Source organism: Peromyscus eremicus, chromosome 14 (genome assembly GCF_949786415.1).
Source record: "Peromyscus eremicus chromosome 14, PerEre_H2_v1, whole genome shotgun sequence".
In the NCBI taxonomy this organism is placed as follows: domain Eukaryota; kingdom Metazoa; phylum Chordata; class Mammalia; order Rodentia; family Cricetidae; genus Peromyscus; species Peromyscus eremicus.
The window spans coordinates 8,650,538-8,672,442 of NC_081430.1; the positions used below are offsets into that span (position 1 = coordinate 8,650,538).

Here is a 21,905-nt window from a genome sequence, read left to right on the forward strand (position 1 = left end):
GAGGCAAGAGTTCAAGAAGTAGGAAGACATTCACTCTGTCACAAACTATGGTTTAGGTAGAGGAAAACACCATTCAGTGTATCAGTGAGAAGCTTATTGATAAATTGAATAAAAGCTGAGTAGAGGTAATAATTGATGATTAATTTAAAAACAGTAAGAAGAGAGGAAAGAAGCAAACAATTCTTATTCTATATACATATTCACACACATTATATGCATATTTACTTATTCTTCTGTTTATTTCATTATGGAATTAGAAGGAACAGAAACTGAATTTCCCAGTACATAAATCTCTAATGTACATTGTAGCTTCAAAATTCATCATTCAGTTAGAAGTCATTTTCAATGTTAAATGTATTTATAAATACTAATTTTAGTACTTAATCTGAAAACATGTAAATTGTAACCTATCTGATTGGTAATGAAAATAATAAATTTTAATAGCTCTTACATACCTTTAATAATGGGTGCCTCCAGCATTACAATTTTGGTTTTGTCCCCATGTTTTTTTTCACTGGTAGAATATTTTGATCATGTTGGTATAAAATATATTGATTTGGTTGAAAAAAAAAGCTTTTGTATTTTTCAGAACACATTCTAGATTAGCTATTTGTCCCAAGTTTATGATCATGGAGGTCTTTCAAAAGACTCCCTTAACAAACCATATCTGCCTCTTAATTTTTAATATAATTTGTCAAATATATTTTATATATTTTTTTTCTTTTTCACAGGAGAGACAGTCAACAGCTAAAAAGGAAAAAGGCAGCTCACAGCAGCCCAATAAAGTGACAGATAAGAACAAAATGCAAAGAGCTAATTCTGTTACTATGGATGGGCAAGGTTTGCAGGTAAGGCTTTCCAGAGTCCAAACTACAGTAGCATTCATATTTGTTACTTTCATATTCGAGAAGGGCATATGTTCGGCTATCAACACATTCTCTCATCATTTATATTATCTCAGTAGACTTCTTCAGAACGATCATTACTAATTTATCAAAATGTCAGTCTTGTACTTGATTGACAGAATGACATTCTGGGTAGATTAATCATTCATAATGTTATCTCCATTTAAAATAAAATTGGCAAAAAACCTTCTGTGAATCTGAAAGTTAGGACTAATATATAACTTTATTATGTGCACATGTGTTATTTACCCCTATTATCTGTCTCAATCCACTTATAAATACACACACACATACATACATGCATATGTAACACACATGCACACGCTTTGTATAGGTCTAATTTTGAAGAGTTTATTGATTGTGAAATTATGCCTTTAGGAAAGAAAAAACATGCATTCTGTGTAAACAATTTTCTTTTAAATAAAATAATAAAAATGAGGTATTAAGTGAATATATCCATATTTCTACATTTTAAATTAAACTCAAACATCATACATGTTTTTAGTTTAGACAAAGAGAAGTGGTTGAAATTTTTTTATAAATCTGTGAATTATAACTATGTCTCCCGACATAAAAAACCCATCCTATCCACCCACATTATAAAATATTTTGTGCAATAAATCTATTTAACTAATTTGCCAATGTTAATAAAAATAAGTATTTGTTTAAGTAAAAAACATCGTTTTAGTCTTTAGAATTGTATGATTACTTCATTTTTTCACCTATATATTTCTATGAATTGTATATTCTTTTCTTCTTAGTGTATTTGAAGTTTCAAACTTCTTAGCAACTGCCGACCACATGGATGACTGTGACACACATTTACATACAACACATGTGATTCTAATACATATAATTTTAATCAGATTTAATTAATGATTTTATCTTTTTTAGTTATTTTATTTGTGATACTAGGTATCGCATACTTCATATCCCAAAGGTATCACAGTTAAGGGTAAACAGAATATGTCTAATAATTGCTTGATAAAAATATTGAAAAGTGGCCAGGCGGTGGTGGCGCACGCCTTTAGTCCCAGCACTCGGGAGGCAGAGCCAGTCGGATCTCTGTGAGTTCGAGGCCAGCCTGGTCTACAGAGCAAGTTCCAGGAAAGGCGCAAAGCTACACAGAGAAACCCTGTCTCGAAAAACAAAAACAAAAAAACAAAAAAAAAATATTGAAAAGTTCATGCAATTTAAATAATAATTGCTTACCTATTGATAATTTTTGTAATCTAATAAGATACATGACAAGTAGAAACTCTTTTCTGAGTAATTAAATGTAAATGTAAAAAGAAATTTTGAACAAAAGTTATTATATTCATGTATATAAAATTCAATTATGAAATACTATGTCTGAGCATCATTTTTGGAAATCATATCCATGTGTTTAACAATATCACATGTGACTCATCTCAAATTTGAAATCTGTCCACAATTTTGATAGCAAAAATTTTACTGTGTGATCCCATAGATTTTTGCCAAGCACCATCAACACTTAAATTTAAAACAAAAATTATAAAGACTGATAAGTTTAAATTGTTAATCACTCTGGATTACTGCCTAAAAGCTCAATTTGTAAATTTAAGTGCATTAAACACATGCTTAGGTACATATTTCTCATCATGAAAAGCAAGCATAGATCATTTACTAATGTTTACAAGAAGACAAGAACTATGGCACTATTCTACATAAATTTTGCATAGTTTAAATCTGTTTGATAATCCTTTCAACTAACATGAGCTTGGTGTCATTATATATCTTATTACCATTTTAGAATCCATTGTTTAGATTTCTGAACTTAACAATTTCCCCATGTCCCTGCCAATAGTCAGTGATAGAGCCCAAGTCTGACTGAGGAATACCTTGGCTTACATCCTGTGTTTTACTCCTCCAATCTTTTATCTTATTCACGAAATCCAGACGTGTATCAGTGGTAAGCTTGTGAGCATTGTCTTCTATTGTGCAATTTTGTGTTGTGTCATAGTCTAAGACGATTGTTAACTAGAACAGTAATGTCTGTGCTCTCTGTTCGCTAAGATTAAGCAGTCAAATTAGAAAATTCTCAGTTTAAAGCAAGAATTGAAAGGTATGTGCAGAGTGTCATAAAGGTTTTATATGATGCAGTAATATAAGTTACATTTTAATATTTATTAGAGACAAAGCTGAAATATTTAACCTTCTACAGACAGGGATAGTCATATTAAAATACAGATGATCAACATTTTTTACACTTGTGGTTCTATGACAATAATAAATTTTCATAACAATGTTGACATGTGAAATTATTAGCTAAAGTTGTCAGTTGGCAAATGCAGACATCAATTCAGACAAAACAGTGACAAATAAAACTGTGAGTTTCAAAATTTTTTGAGTTTAAATTGGTGTATTATCCTTTACATAATTGAGTTCATCTTGGATGTGGGAACTCACATAGTATTGAAGATAATGGAAAAATGGGGAAAAATCCTTTAATTATTTTATGGAAAACAGAAAATATATTATGGCTGCATATCATTTTTGAAACGATACAATTATTGTTTTTTGAGGTAAGGTAAAAATATATATACCAAAATAAATTAATTTTCTGTTAGGCTTAAAAGGTCTATGTCATGGAAAAGCATTGAGTTGCAGCCCAGTTTGCATATAACTCATTGACAGGAGAGGTCTACACTGCTTAAAGAAGATTAATCATAGTTAGGCACATTCATCTTCCTCCTTTTCAGCTAACCAGTATAATGATCAGGATTATTATTTCTAATTAGAGGAAGTAATAGATCATGCATAACCCTAGGATGAGTCTCATTAATTAACCCAAGTCCTAGGGGACTTCAGATAGCAGTGGCCTGGCACTCTGTCTTTGTCACAGCGACACCATAGGTTTACACTTCAAACACAATATCAAATGTAATGGAAATGTCAGTTTTTAACATACGAGAACTTCAGTAACATTGAGGGTAATCCTATGTGAACAAATAAGGAAAAATACAATAATTGGTTAAACTTTATTATGAGATGTTTGTCTTGATCATAAATATTATTTAAAATTTCTGAATCAAAACATCATTAGAAAATGAAAGAATCCAGCTTGTAAGGCTTCAAATCTATGACAAAATGACGTTAATACTTAATATCTAAATCCAAACTGATGTGTTCTTCCACATAATTCATTTACCTTGTTATCCAGTAAAACTTTGTGTTTTATAATCACCAATAAACTGAACATAAACACGCACTATGACAACTACTTAGTATGTATACAAGTCAGTTCATTTCCTTGATCAGTGTGTATAATGCCTTAATCTTATTGACTCATTTCTAATTAGTTCTTTATAGTCATTCCTAACTCCACGTTTCTGTGCAAAGTTATTGGTCTGTAGTTTTTAAGAACTACAACTTTTCAGCAGGGCACATGCCTTTAAAATCCCAGCATTCAGAAGGCAGAGGCAGGCAGATCTCTGAGTTCGAAGTCAGCCTGGTTTACAGAGTGAATTCCAGGACAGCCAGGACTACATGCAGAAACTCTATCTTGGGGAAAAAAAAGGACCACAACTTTTCAACTGAGTTCACCTCACCATACATATGTTATGTTATAAATAATACACAAGACACAGAGCTGAGTAGGACAAATACAGGGCAAAAAGTTGGAGTGTATATAGTTAAAGAGACAGCCTAGAATGTAATACATGGGTAACTGATTCAAACTGACAAGATCATTAGCCATTTGGATTTATGGGCAATGTGTAACTCTAAGCACTGTTAAGAGTATGCCTCCCAAGCTTTAGGAACAGCAAGGACTTTAAGGCTAGAGAGAGACAGTTCACACAGAAAATTGTAGAGGGTGCTTTAGAGAAGTAATAAGAACTACATGTTCTAAGTTCTGGAAAGCTTTTATGAGCACTTTGACTTTTGTTGTGAGCAGAAAAAGAATGTGATTTGCAGTATATTTTAAAGGTCTCACTCTTGTTAAGATTGATTTATTAGAAAATTGGTTGGCCAGTGCATAACTACCATGGGCAATTAAAGGTTATAGGATTAAAGGCTCACCATAGAGTTTTGTAGGTAGAGAAATGTTTTGAGAACAGAAGCAAACTGGTAAAATAAGGACTAAATGGAATGGAACTGGCAGTGACTAAAATGGCAGAGTTGATGTCAACTGAGAAGCTGAAAAGCTTGGGTGATTGTGGTTTGAGAAGAAATTCCTAATGCCAAAGAACTTACCACCAAGTAGTCATACAGACAGGTAAATCTGCAGTTCAGGGGAAAGAATGAGTATGGATTTGGAAGTAAAACATGTCCTCATGGTACTCAGAATGATCAAATAAGATGAGATTACTGAAGGCAGGAGCTTATGTAGGGAGGTGCTGCATTGGATCCACAACCAGCTTAACTCCAGAATCCCACTCTTTAAATTTATTGTACTAGATTGCCCCTATATAAGAATAAGGAAGACTTAAAATGATGAAATCTGTGCAGCATAGAGAAGAATCCAATATTAACAATCTCTTTATTCATGGGTTTTCACTACTTTGAGAAGACTCAGTGTGTCTCAGACATTTCAAGCACAGAGGTTGAGTGATGGACAACTGAGAGAATACCCAAATGCGGCTTTCATCGTTTTCACATGTTCTACTCTACAATGATCTTGTATGCCATGGGAATATGTGCCTTCAAGTGTTCATAGTTTAGGGAAAAAGGATAATTTTTTGATGGTTATTTCTTTTGTGTTGTCATCTCAACAAAATGTACTTGTATTTTAGCATCAATGAACGAGTTTTCAAATAACATACTTATTTTTACTTTATTTCAAAATGTTTTCATAACAATGATTTTTAACAGTAATGGGACTTAAGACCCACTCAACTTGAGGGAAACCATTCCTGACATTGGAAAACTAGCCCACTACTCTTTGCTGGTGATGTCATGGATCTTGAAGGAGAACCTACAACCCTCACCTTTTTTAACCAGCATAGTTCATAACAACAACTTAAGCATTTGTGCTTGTAGTCACAGATACACATAGCCCTCCTCCTCACCAAGGAAACTCCTCTTTGCAATGCACAGTACAGAAAAACACAACCAATCAAAAGGCAGAGTTGTGGATCCCAGTCCTCACGGATATATTTACAAAACATTCCCACACCTAAGGTTCAGGGAACATTGCTGAAAAGGCGTCAAAAGAGTTTAAAATCAAGAGGATTAAGGAGTTTGCTGTAAGATTGTGTCTCCTCCTAATGACAGAAGCTACACCCATAAAGACTCACCAAAATGACAGCCTAAAACATGAGCTGAACAAGAACAATAAAAGTAGACATGCCAAAATGGATGGCAGAAGGCCCAGGGGACTCAACACTACACAAAATCTTTGGGAACCTAAGGGAGGCTGACATTGTGAGAAATAGTCTTCCCTAGGGAAGAGCACACCAGTTGGCATTCCAATACAAAATGATGAGCTCTGAAAATATACACACAAGTAACATTAAACAGACTGAGCAGGTTGTGTTTAGGATATGTATGTATATACATGTACATTAATGCTTATGATAACAGTTAAAATAAAGAGGCCATGAATTTGAAAGGGAGAAAGGAGGGATATATGGGAGAGTTTGAAGGAAGGAAAGGGAAGGGTGAAATAATGTAATTATATTATAACCTCAAAAAAGTTCCTTGGTAAAGGATAAATTAGATGTAAGAAAGTAAATGAGTATAAATAACATTGATGCATGCCTGTTATGGAGCCTTTAGGTCCTTATTTTACAAATTATCTTAACAGTATACTTTAGGTAAAAGAAACTACTCCAGGGCTGAGGATGAGATTCAGTTAGGAGAGTGCTCAGCTGATGTCTAGGAAGCTCTGGCTTGGATACCCAGCACTGATAAAATGTAACGGTGGTGTGTACCTGTAATCCCTGATACAGGAGAATCAAGTTCACTCATCCTCTGCTGAAGAGTGATTTTGAGACCAGAGTTTATCTCAAAGTAAAGAAAGTAAGGGAAGTAAATGTGGCAAGGAGTGAGGGGGATAGAGCTAAAGAGGGAGGGAAGAAATCAGGAGAGGAAAGGAAAATGTATATACTAACCCAGAAGTACATTAACTTCTGAGTTGAATGACTGGATGGAATCAGTGCAAGAGAACATTTCTTTGGGTAGGCAATGATAAAATAAAGAAATAAAGTACAATTTTAGCAATACATTTTTATGTGGTTTGGTATAAAAGCTCTTTTTATAGTTCTTGAAACATGTTTGTGAATATGAAATTGTTATAAGAATTTAAAAAACTTAAAAAAATTTAAAACAATTGTGCGATGTTTCCATAAAACTTTATTCATATACATATATATATATATATATATATATATATATATATATATATATATGCCAAGTTGTAGAAGCCAAGCCAAGTGTTTATGTTCACTTCATCAGTACATATGATTTACATTATAATACAAATCAGTTGCTCTAGACTGAGTTCTGTGATGGGAAGAACATAATTTCACTGGACAGATCTCTCTGGAAATCAGGATGCAGATTTTGAATGAATTAATAGGTGAAGTACCACATCTAATGATTCATGTTTTCCTTTATTGGAGATAATTTAAGTTATGAAAATAAGTGTTCCCATTATCCTAACTGAGGATGGCATAATGTAAGATAACAAAGAGGTTTTTGCATGGTTTTGCTATCAAGTTTTAAATTTCTTTTTCTGAGGGAGTAGCTGTGTTAGTATGTTTGATAAACAATGAAGTGTTTCGTTGTGCCTGATTCCATATGTATTTTGTGCTGAGCCCTCCTGGGTCTTGCTTTCCTTTAGGTTATCCAGCATATAAAAAGTTACAAAAGAATGAACCACAAGGCAGTGACGTAGCCAAGATCACCATCACTAATTTTGTCTCACTTACTTGGAGTGCAGGGGTAGGGTGTAGGAACAGCTCCAGATTTTCATCAGCAGTAATGCTCAGCCTGTGGCATCTTCGAAGTCACCTTTAGGTCCTCTCAATTTCCAAGTCCCACTCTGGGTAGGAAGGAGAGGGGTCAATTCTCTTCTTCCTTTAGAGAGCACATGCTCCAGCCATCTTGTATTTGGATCCTGGGTCTGCAATGACAAAATGCCACAGATATGGCTTACGTTGAGACTTTTCTTCTCACACAGATCAAGGTTTGAGGCGTCCAAGAGCATGGCACAGGCAAACTTATTGATTATGAGGTGTCTACTTTGGGTTTATAGGCAGCAAGCAGCTCATTGTGTGTGCACATATTCTTTCTGTGTGCTGGGAGAAATGGGGACAGGGGAATGCCATCCTAGCGACTGTCAGTGTACTTCACCAGATGACACATGAGCATGTTTTTTGACTTGTTATTTATTCTCTTACCTGACAAGTCATTGGAAGCTCAATGTCTTAAACATTCATCTATATTTGTACACACATGCATATGGACACACTCGGGTTCTGCAAGCATCAGAAGCCAGCAAGATGAAAACAGTGTAGGGAAGATCACTCAATGCTATTCTTCCCATTCCTTTTCTCAGAGCAGAAAACGTCTTAACTTGTCAAACTTGACAGAGGCTAGGCAGCACTGCAGGTCTTTGGCTCTCAAACCTAAGACTTCTGTCTACTTAGCACCCGCATATACTCAAGCAGATAGGCCTTCTTTTTATAGAAGCAAAGGTTATCACAAATTTAAAGCTTTTTCTCTGAGCATAGAAAAGGATGCCAGAGTTGCCTGGAATAACGTTTCTGGTCTGACAGACATTCTGTGTTGCCTTCACACCTGGGCCTCTCAGCCACTGCTTCTTAACCGTCGGTGCAGACTGGAGAGAAACGAGGGGTTAGCTGGGTTAGTCAGCCTCTACCGAAGGAGCCCAGCTCCACCCTGACTGGTGGGATACCCAGATGTCCTAGACACTGTCATATTTTATAAGCACAGTGGTGTGGAGAGACGTGCTGCAGCCAGCCTTACTCCTTCTCTAGTTCCATCTTGGACATTTGACTTTCTTGAACGTGAAACATCATCATTGTAAATTCTTCAAGTTCTCTGACATTTCTCTAAGTCATTTTATTGATTTATCTATCTAACTAGACTCTCTCTCTCTCTCTCTCTATATATATATATACGTATATAACATATATATGTATATATATATATATAATTTTGTGTTATTCTACAGAACACCATTGATTTTGATATGTTCTGTGATGTATTTCTTAGTTCATAAAAGTATGTAAATTTGGAACTAAATTTTTAACAATCTTTGTTATAACTTATAATGACACTTATGAACATCTCAGTAGATATTTTAGAAAAGCGTTTCAAAATATTTCAAGAGAATTCTGACCAAGAGTGAATTTTAAATATAAAATGATATAATAATTATCCATGTAAGAGGTTAGGAAAGAAAAAAAAATCATTATGACAGACATTTGAATTTTTATTACTTTGTTCAAACCCTAGTTTATGAGCTATGGAGGTGGCTCAGTCAGGAAAGTAGTTGCCATACAAGAATGAGGACCTGAGTTCAGCTCCCCAGTATCCATCTAGAACACCCAAGAGCAGCACTGTACTGTTGTAATATGAACACTGTGGGTTCAGAGACAAGAAGGACCCAGATCTTAATGGTCAATGAACTACAGACACTGACAGATTCAGTCTCAAAAAATAAGATAGAGAAGTTCTTGAAGAAGACATTTAACCTACACACACATAAACATATATACACACTCACACACATATGCTCATACACCAACATATGCACACAGATATGTATACATACATATTCAAACATACACACACAGTATTATTTTGAAGTGCTCACGTTTAAAGCCAATGAATAACAATTCAAATTAAGCTTAAAAATAAAATAAAATGAACATATGTTATCATTCCTTTTTTGCATAGGATAAATGTAAGGGTTCCAGTTTTGCAATATGAAGGAATGTAAAGGAATTTGTATGCAAGTCTTCAGATAGAGGTTTTATGTTTTGATGTTTCCTCATTGTGGTTTTGATGGGTAAAACTGACATCTATTTCATGTCATCAGGACCAAGGCTTTATGATAGTGGACACTTCATTCACATTAACTGAGCACATTTGTTACAGGGAGGAACAAGAAGTAACTACAAACCCTACAGCTCTCCTGCCCTTGATGACCCGGTTAGAGGTAAAATAGGACAGAAGGAACTTCATTTTCTTTATTAGGGAAAGTAAAACACAGATAGATACAATGCCTAACTTCAGAATTAGTTGGTTTACAGTAGAAAAATGAAAACTATCCCATCCATCATTCACATTTAGCCTGTGTGAAGATTATAACATTTCTTCCTTGCCCACACTCATTACAAAGATGCCATTTCACTTAAGATTTGGAGGAAGGAATATTTAAACTGATATCATTAGAGCAGACAGCAAGAAAGGGCATGATGTAATGAAATGATTGCTTTCAATTTTCACATTAAATATTTAAGGATCATCTCTAGAGGAGAAAAAACACCACATCAAGGATAACCTAATCTACTTCTTAACTTAATATTTAACGTGTCCTATTGGTTTCATAAATTTTTTTTGCTAAAATAGTTTTAATTTTTGTTCAAACCTCCATTTAAACATGATATCAATAGTCTTTGAATAATGGTGTTCCTACCCAGTATACATTTATTGGTGTCTACCTAATAACAGTGAAATCAGATACAAGATTTCTTTTCCACTCTACCTACAATGATCCAATGTTATCATCGCACTGGCACAATACCAGTATTGTATTCCTTCCTGGCCCACTTCTCTGCAGGGTCCAAATTTGCCCATGTGCTTGCTTGTAGAGTGAGTGTTCACTTTTTGCTAAATTAAAATTCCACCAGGAAGCCTTCTTGATCCATCGCAGAATAAATAGTGATGGAAGCAGCACAGTGAGAGATCCTTGCTCACCCCATTACAGGAGGACAGCAGCAGTTAGGAGACTGCTGCTTAGCAAACAGTGAGTGCTCACTGGGACTCTGTTTTCAAAACAAGGAAAAAAAAAGTGGTGAGGCGAGATGATGTGAACTGAAGTACTAGGTCTGAAAGAGGCCCCCAAAAGGGAGATGGATTCCACGTAGAATATCAGCTCTAAGTTAGGGGCACTGTGCAAAAATAATCTTTTCTATATGTATATGTAACAGGTTTCTTTGATCCCCTTAAACTGACTTATTGTTGCTAGTTTATGGAATGTTCCACAAACTGTAGCTGTTCTTTTTTCATCTCTTGCCTGTTATTCTGGAGGCTGCAGCCACACTTCAAAGAAAGCCTCATGTCTGAGTGTGTTTTTCATAAAAGATCACAGGTGTCCTCTTCCTATAGTACATACTAATAATTTCCGCCTTTTCCTTCTAGATCACTCCTGTTCCTGGCACTCATCCACTTCTAGTTTTTGTCAATCCCAAAAGTGGTGGAAAGCAAGGAGAACGGTATGTTTTAAAAGTTGTGCCCCTTTTTCTATATCATAGAAGTCAAAAGATAAACTACATTCATGATGTAAACAACACTACTTTTCAATGGGTAGTAATTCGAGTGATGCTAGCTAACACCTATACCTAACAGATTGATATCAATTCTTTTTTATATTTGAAAATTTCATATAATGGCCTTTTGCAAGCTTTTTAACTATCAGAGTTCATGAATCTTCATTTTTCTCTACCCCATGTATGACCCTTGCCTCTTAGCAAAGAGCTTGGTATATGACAAGGATTCATAAACAGTGTTGAGTGGAAACTGGTTTTCTAAGCGGTCAACAGGTGGACCCTAGGTAAATCACAGCCCTTACCAAGGAACAGAAATTATATGCAACTACCAGGCAAAATATATTACGGTGATTTTCTGCATACATTTTAGAGTTCATGATACTGTGTTTCTAGGTGAAGCACAGTATATCTAATACAAATAACAACAAACTACAATGTCAGGCATCTCAGTATTTATTCTAATCGAAAATACTAAATTTTTCTTTTGTAATGGATTAATAATTAAGCCATAGTATGTAACCAAATATGAAAAGCAAACCACTAAAGAGTGTGTTCTAATGTAGATGGGAATCACAAAATCAGCTACATCTGCCTTAACTCTCCTGGTTTATCATTTTTAATCTCATGTATGAAAACAGGTAAGCAAATGTTATGATGGTAGATCAGAGTCCGTTGTTGTTTACAACAAATTAGAAAGATTTCCATCCCAATAATAGGATTTTGAAAATTAATTTTTCTGCTGTCATTGAACTTTTCAGTTCCTCTGATTAAATGAAGCTTGTTCTGTTGTCTTCCAATAAAATATTATAAACTTTTCCTTTTTCAAAGCATGTAGCTATGTTCTACTCTGGCAAATAGATAGCTTAATAATCACTCAAAACTTTTAAGTTCTACAATATTTCATTGAAGAGATCAGTTACTTCAGTCATGAAAATAGAAATTAAATAATAATACAAAATTACTTTTTCTGACAAGCTTAATATATAATGTACCTTTGTAATTCAATTTATTTCAGAAATAATTAAAACATTAAAATGGTAAATATTAATAGTTTGTCTTGTAGTATTTTAAACACATTGTTTATAATCAGGTTAAACATATCTCCTCAAATGCTTATCGTTTCTTTGTGGTGAAAACTGAAAATTCATTTTTCTAGCCTAATGATGGGCACATTATCTTTTGCTACTTAATTGGCAATAGCACATCAGAACATTTTGCTCCTGTGTAAGTGTACCTTAGTGACCATTTATCAACCTTTCCACAGCTGCTTTCTCTCCATAATTATTACAGCCTTTGATAACTTACAATGTACTCTCACCTCCGAGATCATCATGTTTATATTCCATAAGTGTGATCATGCTGTACTTATCTATCTGTGCATAGCCCATTGCACTTAGCATCTAGGTCTATCCTTTGGGTGACAAAGCAACAGGCTTCCATGCTGTTAATTCACAGTGAATCTGTACCACACACACTTTATCTGCTCATAAGATGGTAGATATGTTGGTTGTTTCTAGTTCTTGTCTATTGTGAGCCATAGGTCAGTGCAGGTGCTTCTTGAACACATTTTAACGACTTTGGATACACCGTCTACTAGTGGATCAAACAGTAGTTCAGTCTTTACGATTTGGAAGTATGCCTCTACTCTTTCCAAAAAGAAATATAACAGTAATACCTACAGGTGAGGGATGCTTTTTATCCAAATCCTCATCAGTCTTTAGTCATTTTAATACTAGTCACTCTTGCTGAGGTCAGGTGATCTTTCATTATGGTTTTCACTTGTTTTCCCTAAGGGTTTGTTGTTGTTTTGTTTTTCTTTTTATATGTCTTATTGGCCATTCATAAGTCTTCTTTTGAGAAGGTCTATTTCGCTATATTTCTGATATTAATCAAAATTTTTCCAAATTTTAAATTCATATGAATGCTGATATCAGCTCCTTATAAGTTGCATATTTGGGGAATACTTTCTCCCATTCCATGGGTTATGTCCGTGTGTTGCAGAGATGTTTTATCTATATTAACATGTCAATAAAGGCAGAATATTTTGTAGTCAGATTTTCTTTGGGCCACCAGCTTGCAAATAACAACATGGAGACTTATTTTTAATTACAGAAGCTTGGCCTATAGCTTAGGCTTGTTCCTAACTAGCTCTTATAACTTAAATTCACCCATATTTTTATTAATATATGTTCTACCATATGGCTTTTACCTCTATCCCATTCTCTTTGTCAGACTTGTTCTGTGTCTGGCTGGCTTCTCTGCCTCTCTTTTTTCCAGAGTCCTCTTTGTGCCTGGAAGTCCCACCTATACTTCCTGCCTAGCTATTGACCATTTGACTCTTTTTTTAAACTAATCAGAAGGTGCCTTGGAGAAGATATATCTTCATATTTTACAAAAAGATTATTCCACAACAAGATTTAACACCCTTAATGGAAAAATAGTAAAGAAATTTGATATAGAAGAAATGAACTTGTGCATAGTACAATGTCATTCCTGAACACCTCCCTAATAACATCACAAGAAATGTAGGAAAGCTGAAAGCATCTGTTCTGAGGTCTGAAATTAGACAACCATGTCCACCTCATCACTACTGAATGCAGTCCTGGAAATCTATGCAAAGCAATCGTATAAGAGAAATCCACATTAGTAAAAAGAAAATCACTATATCATAGAAAACACCAAGCACAACTCCAAAAATATGAGCATTTATACATAATGTCTGTTAAAACGAAGATACAAACCACCACAAACCGTTAGTACTGTCGCTGCAGGTCCATGGTGAATTATTTATAATAGAAATCAAGAAAGGAAACCCAAACAGCTATTGTGCTGCAGGCCTGCGTTCCTGGCCCAGGTTGCATAGTAAGAGTTTTTCTAAACTAACCTGACTCAATAGTGAAATACCTTCTCAACAACAACCAACATCATAGCTACAAAAATCAAATAAGTTACTAAAATACTTTAAATTCAGAAAGCAAAATTTCTGTAATGAAAATTGTAAAAGCTTAATTAAATATCTGTTGGCAAAATAAAACATAGGAGTCTTCTCATTTTCATCAGTTGGAATAATCAATTTGGTCCCATATATATATATATATATATATACACACACACACATATATTACCCAAATGATTCTATAGGCTCAATATAATCTCTTGAAAATGCCATGGATATTCTTTTTCTTTTTCTTTTTTTTTTTTTTTTTTGAGAGAGGGTTTCTCTGTGTAGCTTTGAAGTCTGTCCTGGAACTCACTCTGTAGACCAGGCTGGCCTCGAACTCACAGAGATATGCCTCTTTCTACCTCTTGAGCCAAGGATACTCTTTACAGACTAGAAAAAAAATCTTAAGTTTATATCATCTCACAGGCAGAAAGAGAAAAGAGAAAGTAAGAGAGAGAGAATCAAGTACAAGAAAATAGCTGAGGGAAAAATTCCAGAGGAATTATACAACTTGAATTCAAAATCTACCACAAAGCCATAATTTTCAAACTGGCATTGAACTGGCTCAGACACACAGAGCACAATGAAAGAGAATAAAGAGTTTAGAAATAAATTTCTGCCTAGAGAGCCATCTGCTTTGGACAGGGGTGCAAGGATGTGCATTGGAGAAAGGCCAGCCTTTCCGGTAAGCAGCACTGGGAAACTTCAGCATCGAGCTGCAGAAGACTGCACCAGCTTTTCCACCCTTACCAGTTATAACAATTAACCAAATCACATTGAAGACTTCACAAAATATGAAGTTGATAAAGGGAAATGCCTCAGCAAGTTAACATTAGTAAGGGATTTTGGACAAGACTCCTCAAAACATAGAAAATGAAAGCAAAAGCATCATGAATATTTTGAAGACAAAATGTGTACTGTCCATGAAGTTTAGACATAACTATTTTGGACACCAAGGATAAAGACTTAGTAGAAAAAATATAAAATATGCCTTTAAAGGAAACTATATTCTTCTACATTTAATTTGATACCCTACACAATTTAGAGTGATCCTTAGCTTAATATCATGCTCCCAACTGGTAAGTACATATTTTCTTAAGAGCAAGTCATGTAGAAGGACATTGAAGTCATAAGGATGTTAGTGAGGACAGTGATGCTGTGAGTGCTCTTATACTAGTCACATGTCTTTGTTATTTCTATGGTGACCTTGACTATTAAATGTCAAAGTAAGGGACCTTGAGGGCTTGTTTGGTGATACTAACAGGGAAGCCTAGCTACTACTCTACTCTTGACTGAAGACCAGTTCTCCACCAGGCAAGGCTTTCCTCTTTCACTGTTGGCACAGCCTAAGAAAGAATGAATATGGGATGGTGGGGGAAGAAAGGGACACCCTCCTAAATAGCCAGATCAGTGGAGTTAGCCCTAATTATCAATGGGGTGACCTGACAAGAAGACCTAACAAGATCAAGCCAGCTAAAATTCTGGTATAGATGATGGAAGAACTTCTGAGAACTACTCCTAATTAGCTATTGTTAGCTGACAGCTGCTGGCTGTGTGTGTGTGTGGGTGGGGGGGCATCATTCTCTTGAGGCTATGATATTTGATAGGTTGCACATGATCCGGTGAATGGTTGCATAGCCATGGTCAGATTGGGAGTACTAAATGGAGTTAGTGGGCAATTTTACAAAAGAATGAGAGGACCTGAAGGAGGAGGTAGGTGCATGGCTGACGATCTCTTTACTGACCCTAGGGATTGAGTCAGCAGATCTAGCTAATTAGGAGACATTGTCTTTTTCCTTACCATTAAATTCATTCCTTTTGAGGCTGTGCTCACACTGAAGAGGAAAACCTTGCCTCTCAGAGCAGAAATGCCCTTCAGTCAAGAGCACAACAGTCACTAAGTGCCTCTGTTCGAAACTCTAAACAAGCTCTCAAGGCCACTTCTATTTGTGTTTAATGGTCAAGTTCAACATATAAATGGCAAAGAAACATGCATATACTTAGGAGCTCTCAAAGCAATATTGTCCTCACTAATGAAACCAGTGAGTGGAAACAGGTGAAGGGTGAGTATGACCATGTTTCATTTTACACATGTGTAAAATTCTCAAGGAATAAAAGATTTGGCAAATAAAATGAAAAGATGTGTTAAAAGATAACTATTTAGAATGTAAACAATTTTCCTGTGAGAGGTTTCACAATAGAACTCCATACAGACATTCCGTTTTTAATTTTTTTTCTTTTTTTAAACTTTGATATGTTGGATAAATTGCAAAATGTCACAGAATTATATATCCATACAAAGTTTCTTTTAATAGCCAACAGGTGTGAAAATTTTCACGTATCATTTTTTCAGACAGCTCCTACTAGGCACATCCAAACTCCACTAGTACCTTTTACCACTAGGGTAAAAGACATAAGGTCTAGTGATGGGGGCATGGCAACACACATTTTGCAAAACCACATGAAGAATGTTAACACAGAAAGGTTTAAAGTATGGTTGCTATGGAAGTTCAGAGGAGGAAATACCCATGAAAACTGAGAAATCTCAGAATAAGTACTCTTGTATTGGCTGTTACATAAATAGATGTTCACCAGATGAATGAAGTAAAAGCAGATTCGTGAAAGGGCATGTTGTCAACCAGGAGCATCTCACCAAGGATGGAGTCTAAGGGGAAGCTTAAGAGATGGGCTGTGGGCTCACAGTGAAGATGTTGGAGTATTACCATGTGACTGACTAGTGGGTAGGAATATCCAGGAGTGATCGACCCCTCTCCCTTAGAACGCAAAGGACTGTTCTAAACTTTCTGTTCATGGACGTGGAAAGGAAAGTAACTGAGAATGACTCTAATGTCTTTGAGATACTATATAATATCATAAATTAAGGTAAAAAGGTTTGTTTGTTTGTTGGAGATTTAGAGATGGGGTAATAGATTGGTTTCTTTCAGAAAGTAAAGGATTTAATATTTACATGTTGGAACAATTTGGCAGCTCTGTGAGCTGAAATGTTCATGTGCAGCAATGAAGCTTATGCCATTTGCTTACAGGAATGTACCTTATAAAGTATATAATCCTACTTTCCATATGGGATAATTCTTATCTTTATTATTTAGGTCCATCACGCTATTAAGATCTCTGGAAAGTAGATATTCTTCTCATAGTCATCTATTAAGAGAGTATATTTAAGAATTTTATGCTGAAATATTTTAAAATATTTATTTAAATCCTAATTAATAAGAAAATGCTCAATGGAGGACGAGCAGTTGCTGCATTATGGCAGTGTGAGCATCATTTCTTACTTCCAAGCTATGTTATCTTCATGTCTGTGTCCTTTCTGTTGAGGACCACTAGTTCTTTGAGCTTTATACATGTGATATTATAAAGGATGAATTCATAAATATCTTTAAGTAGAAACCTGTACACTTGTGACACTGAGGTATGTGATGTTTCTGAAAAAAATTATTATTGGTTTTTACTAAAATCCCTGCCTTCCACATTTTCACATTTGTAGAATTTACAGAAAATTCCAGTATCTACTAAATCCTCGTCAGGTTTACAGTCTTTCTGGAAACGGACCAATGCCAGGGTAAGTAAGCATGAGGATAACTTTGTTATCATTGACTCACTTAGTAGTCACTAATTAAATAACCAGTGTGATACACACAGAGAAGTCATTTAACTTCTGCAGAGGGATCAGTATGTGAACAAAGTAATGGTAAGTACATAAAAAGAGAAAATCCACATGATGTTCAGCAAAGTAGCTAGCAAAGCACTTCAGATTGGTGTCTGTTCTCAGTAGTGTAAACACTACTCATAATAACACACACACACACACACACACACACACACACACAGAGCAAGAATTAAAGCTACTAAACCTTGTTTGAAGAATGGCTTTTACTTGTTTAATATTAAGTATAGATTTGTTACAGACTGAAAAAAGAAACTAATTAACAAAGACTAGAAGTCATAATATAATTTTCTCATTTATTATCTGCAGAATCTAATGAATACCACTCTCTTATAACATAGTTTATTATTAATAGGTAAGGCATAGTGGAATAAAATTATATTTTCAACCTGAAACATGTACTATTGATGAAATAAATATAGACCGAACTAAATTATCATTAATTTGGCCTCATTAAGTTATTAATGTCATCCTCTTGCGGTGACCTCTTTTCTCTCTATCAGCATGGCAGCAAACATTAGACCACATAAAGCAGAGAGAAGCTGAATAAGCTTTTGTGTTCCCTGTAAAAACAAAAGAAAACACAAATGAGTAGAGTTTAAAATAAGTCCTGTAGGCTGTTTCCGAAGAACTAGAAGTGAGTACTCAATGGTTTGTCTTTAAAAACTGAATAAAATTTTTACCATGATAGTATATGTAAAATAGTGTTAATAAAGCACAATTATCATAGTATCCCACAACTGTATCTGTCTTACACTCCTCACTGCTTGCCATCCGGGACAGATTTCCAAACACTGAGTAGTGTCTACAGGAGCTTCTTTGCCATCAGTGGCAGGCTTTGTCCTAGGACTAATTCCCCAAGGCTACCGTGTCCAGTTTCATAACTGCCAGCTAGGTTCACAACTGTTTACAGGCAGTAAGTCTTCACAAATGACATCAAGGCCAGGACAAGTCGTGAGGCTGGCTCAGACACTTTCTTGAGATCACGCTTTTCTTTGCTCTTGAGTCATCTCTGTACTTCTCAGAAGCAGTTTATTCTGAGGGGTTGAAGGAAACCCCTTTGAATGTTTATCCACTCAACCTAACTGACTCCTGGGTATCCTAGCCTCTCTGTGCCTTTGGTGTCTCACTGTATAGAGAGGAATGAGTTAATGACCTGCCAGGAGGACCGGGATGTTAAGTGGGCCAATGTCTTCCAGACACATCTCTGCATAGTATGTCTTTAGTAAATGACACTCATCTGCAGCGTTCTTGGGAGTAATGTTAACTGATGGTTAGTAATAATATGCTTATCTTGAATGTGTAAGTACATTGTAATAATATTGAGTTTTATAAGGGTTTTCTCATTTCAATTCTTTTCAACTACATGAAGTATCACATACTTGATTTCCTTTTTACATTTTATGAATCCTGATATTCTCCACTCCCTTTTATAGTAAATAAGAATGTTTCCTCTATGTAATTGTATTACTCCTTCACCACAGAGACTCCATTTAGGGAAAAAGTTACACCCCTGCTACTTCTACTCCTTTGTAACTGTTGTGTTTGTTTATCTAGTACATATCCATTAAATAGTTTATCTACATATCTGCCTGTTACATTCAAATATGTACATGCTTATATTAATAGATGTTTTATGTGACTTGAAGATAAACTTTGTTTGCTATACAAATTGTTATTCTCATATTCTCCCTTGAAAGAACATAGGAGGGCGTTATTTCATTTGTGTAGAAATTTACATTTCAGTTTTTCTAAGAGATGAATAAAAATCCAAAAGTTAATTATCACTTCCATTATTGACTATTTAGATGTCTTATTTTTAAATTATCAAACTACCAAATTCACTCTAAGAAAATGTTACTATAAACTTAAGTATATTTTTCAAAGTATTTTGAAAAAAATTCATAGAATAAGTTGCAACAGGTTAAGTGTCTTGTTTGATAACATTTTAAGTCTTAAAGCTATTTCCTCTTAAATTTCTATGAAAAGTTTGAATTAAAATTAAAATTAAACTCCAATACAAGCATATAATGTGTATTTCTCATAACACTTCACAAATCGACTGTTTTTTGCAGTTTTTGTATCTCTGTAATTTGATAGATGAAAGTACATTATTATCATTTCTGTGTGTATGTTTGGTCAGTTATACAATTTTCTCTTCCCTGTATCTACTTTGCTAGCAACAGGTACAACAGCTTCCTCATTATAGAAAACCATGGAAAAATTGTGAAGTTGTTTACTGGATGGGGAAAAATGGAGAAAGCAGAGGTTTCAGAACAGATAGGAGAGAGGACAGTTTAAGAAATCAAAATCATAGAAGTATTAATAGTCCTGAGAAATCACATCTGATTGGTTTTGCTGCTCTCTGAAAAGCAAAAAAAAGGAGAGTGCAAACCTCCCAGCAGCATACACATCTATCTCACTGTAGTCTTGTCTAGCATGCAGTTGACAGTCTTGGCCACAGTTCTATTAAACTATCTAAATGGGTTGTTTCCTCAAAGACAGTGAAAGAAAGTCCTGGTAGTAAAAGGTTCTGCATGTCTCCAACAGTGACAATTATATTCACACTCCCTCTGATTGTTTTCTGGGAAACTCTGTAAGGACAATTCTTTTTTCTCTTTTTTTATTGAGTCTCAGCATATACAAATGCAAGCAGAAAAATTGAAGCATACCTTCAAATACCAATTTATTAAAATGATATTTTATTTTTAGAAAATACGTTTTATATAGCCCATCAAATAGATATGTAGTCAAACTATAGTAGAACAACATATTGTAATTTTAAGGAGAAAATAAAAGAGAAAACCTTTAGATAATAAACCCCTTCTCCCAGGAAATTTTGTGGGATGATTTGGAGGGAGTAAAGGAAAGGGAATGATGATTTATTTAAATTATAATTTCAAAAAATAAAATAATAATAAAACACTTTTTTCCCCAAATTGGTCAATGAGCAAATGTATTAAGTGACAAGTCATGTTACTTTCCATTGCACTAATGGACAGTGAAATTCAAGGAAGCTCAGCTTTCACAGTTATTGAGTCATGGGAAGAACATATATTGGAATTTGTTTCTTTTAAAATGTAAAAATTCTTCTTGCTACTTCAGTACACAGAACATTGAGTTCACATATCCACCATGTTTCATCACTCATGAGTCCCTTTACCTACATTCTGTCCTTCATCCTCTTTAAGTTTCAGCTCTAAGTGTTTAGATTTTACCACAGTCACACACGCGCACACACACACACACACACACACACACACACACACACAAATACATACCACACACATGCATACACACACACATTTTGGGCTATGAGATGTTTTTTATTTGATTCTGAGTTTGCTTGTGACTTAACAGTAAGCAAGTAACCTTACTTAAGATTGTACTTTCCAGGAACATCTCTTTTCCTGGAAATTTCATTTTTACATTTTTCTTTACAGCCAAATAACATTACATTGTATTATTTCCTGTCTACTGTGAATAAACATAGTGTGCAAGTTACCTTGTGGTAGGATATGGAGTTCTTGGGCTATATGTTCAGGAGTGGAACACTGAACCACAGTATAGTGTGTGTGTGTGTGTGTGTGTGTGTGTGTGTGTGTATGTGTGTGTGTGTGTGTGTGTGTGTGTGTGTGTTATAGTAAAATATAGTTTTATATATGTGTATGTATATATATGTGTATATATATATAAATGTGTGTATATGGAACTCTCAAACTGATTTCCATAGTGGCTGTACTATTTTGCTCTCCCACCAATAGGAACGATGGTTTCTTAATCCCCATACTCTCAGTATCTGTTGTCTGCTGCCTTGAGGACAGCCATTCTTATTAGGTGAGGTGGTGTTTCCCTTCCCAGCTGTACAGTAGCAAAGCACACAA

The 21,905-nt window shown here is 35.0% G+C and overlaps 1 protein-coding gene across 6 annotated transcripts in view; it reads left to right on the forward strand.

The window, feature by feature from the left end:
- Positions 1-21,905, forward strand: part of Dgkb (diacylglycerol kinase beta) — a 632,546-nt gene that overhangs the window by 184,745 nt on the left and 425,896 nt on the right. For all 6 annotated transcript variants that reach the window (XM_059279660.1, XM_059279662.1, XM_059279664.1 and 3 more), the window contains 3 exons: positions 732-848; positions 11,265-11,338; positions 17,842-17,916. In XM_059279660.1, the coding sequence (XP_059135643.1) occupies positions 732-848; positions 11,265-11,338; positions 17,842-17,916 (266 nt within the window). The remainder of the gene's footprint in view (positions 1-731; positions 849-11,264; positions 11,339-17,841; positions 17,917-21,905) is intronic.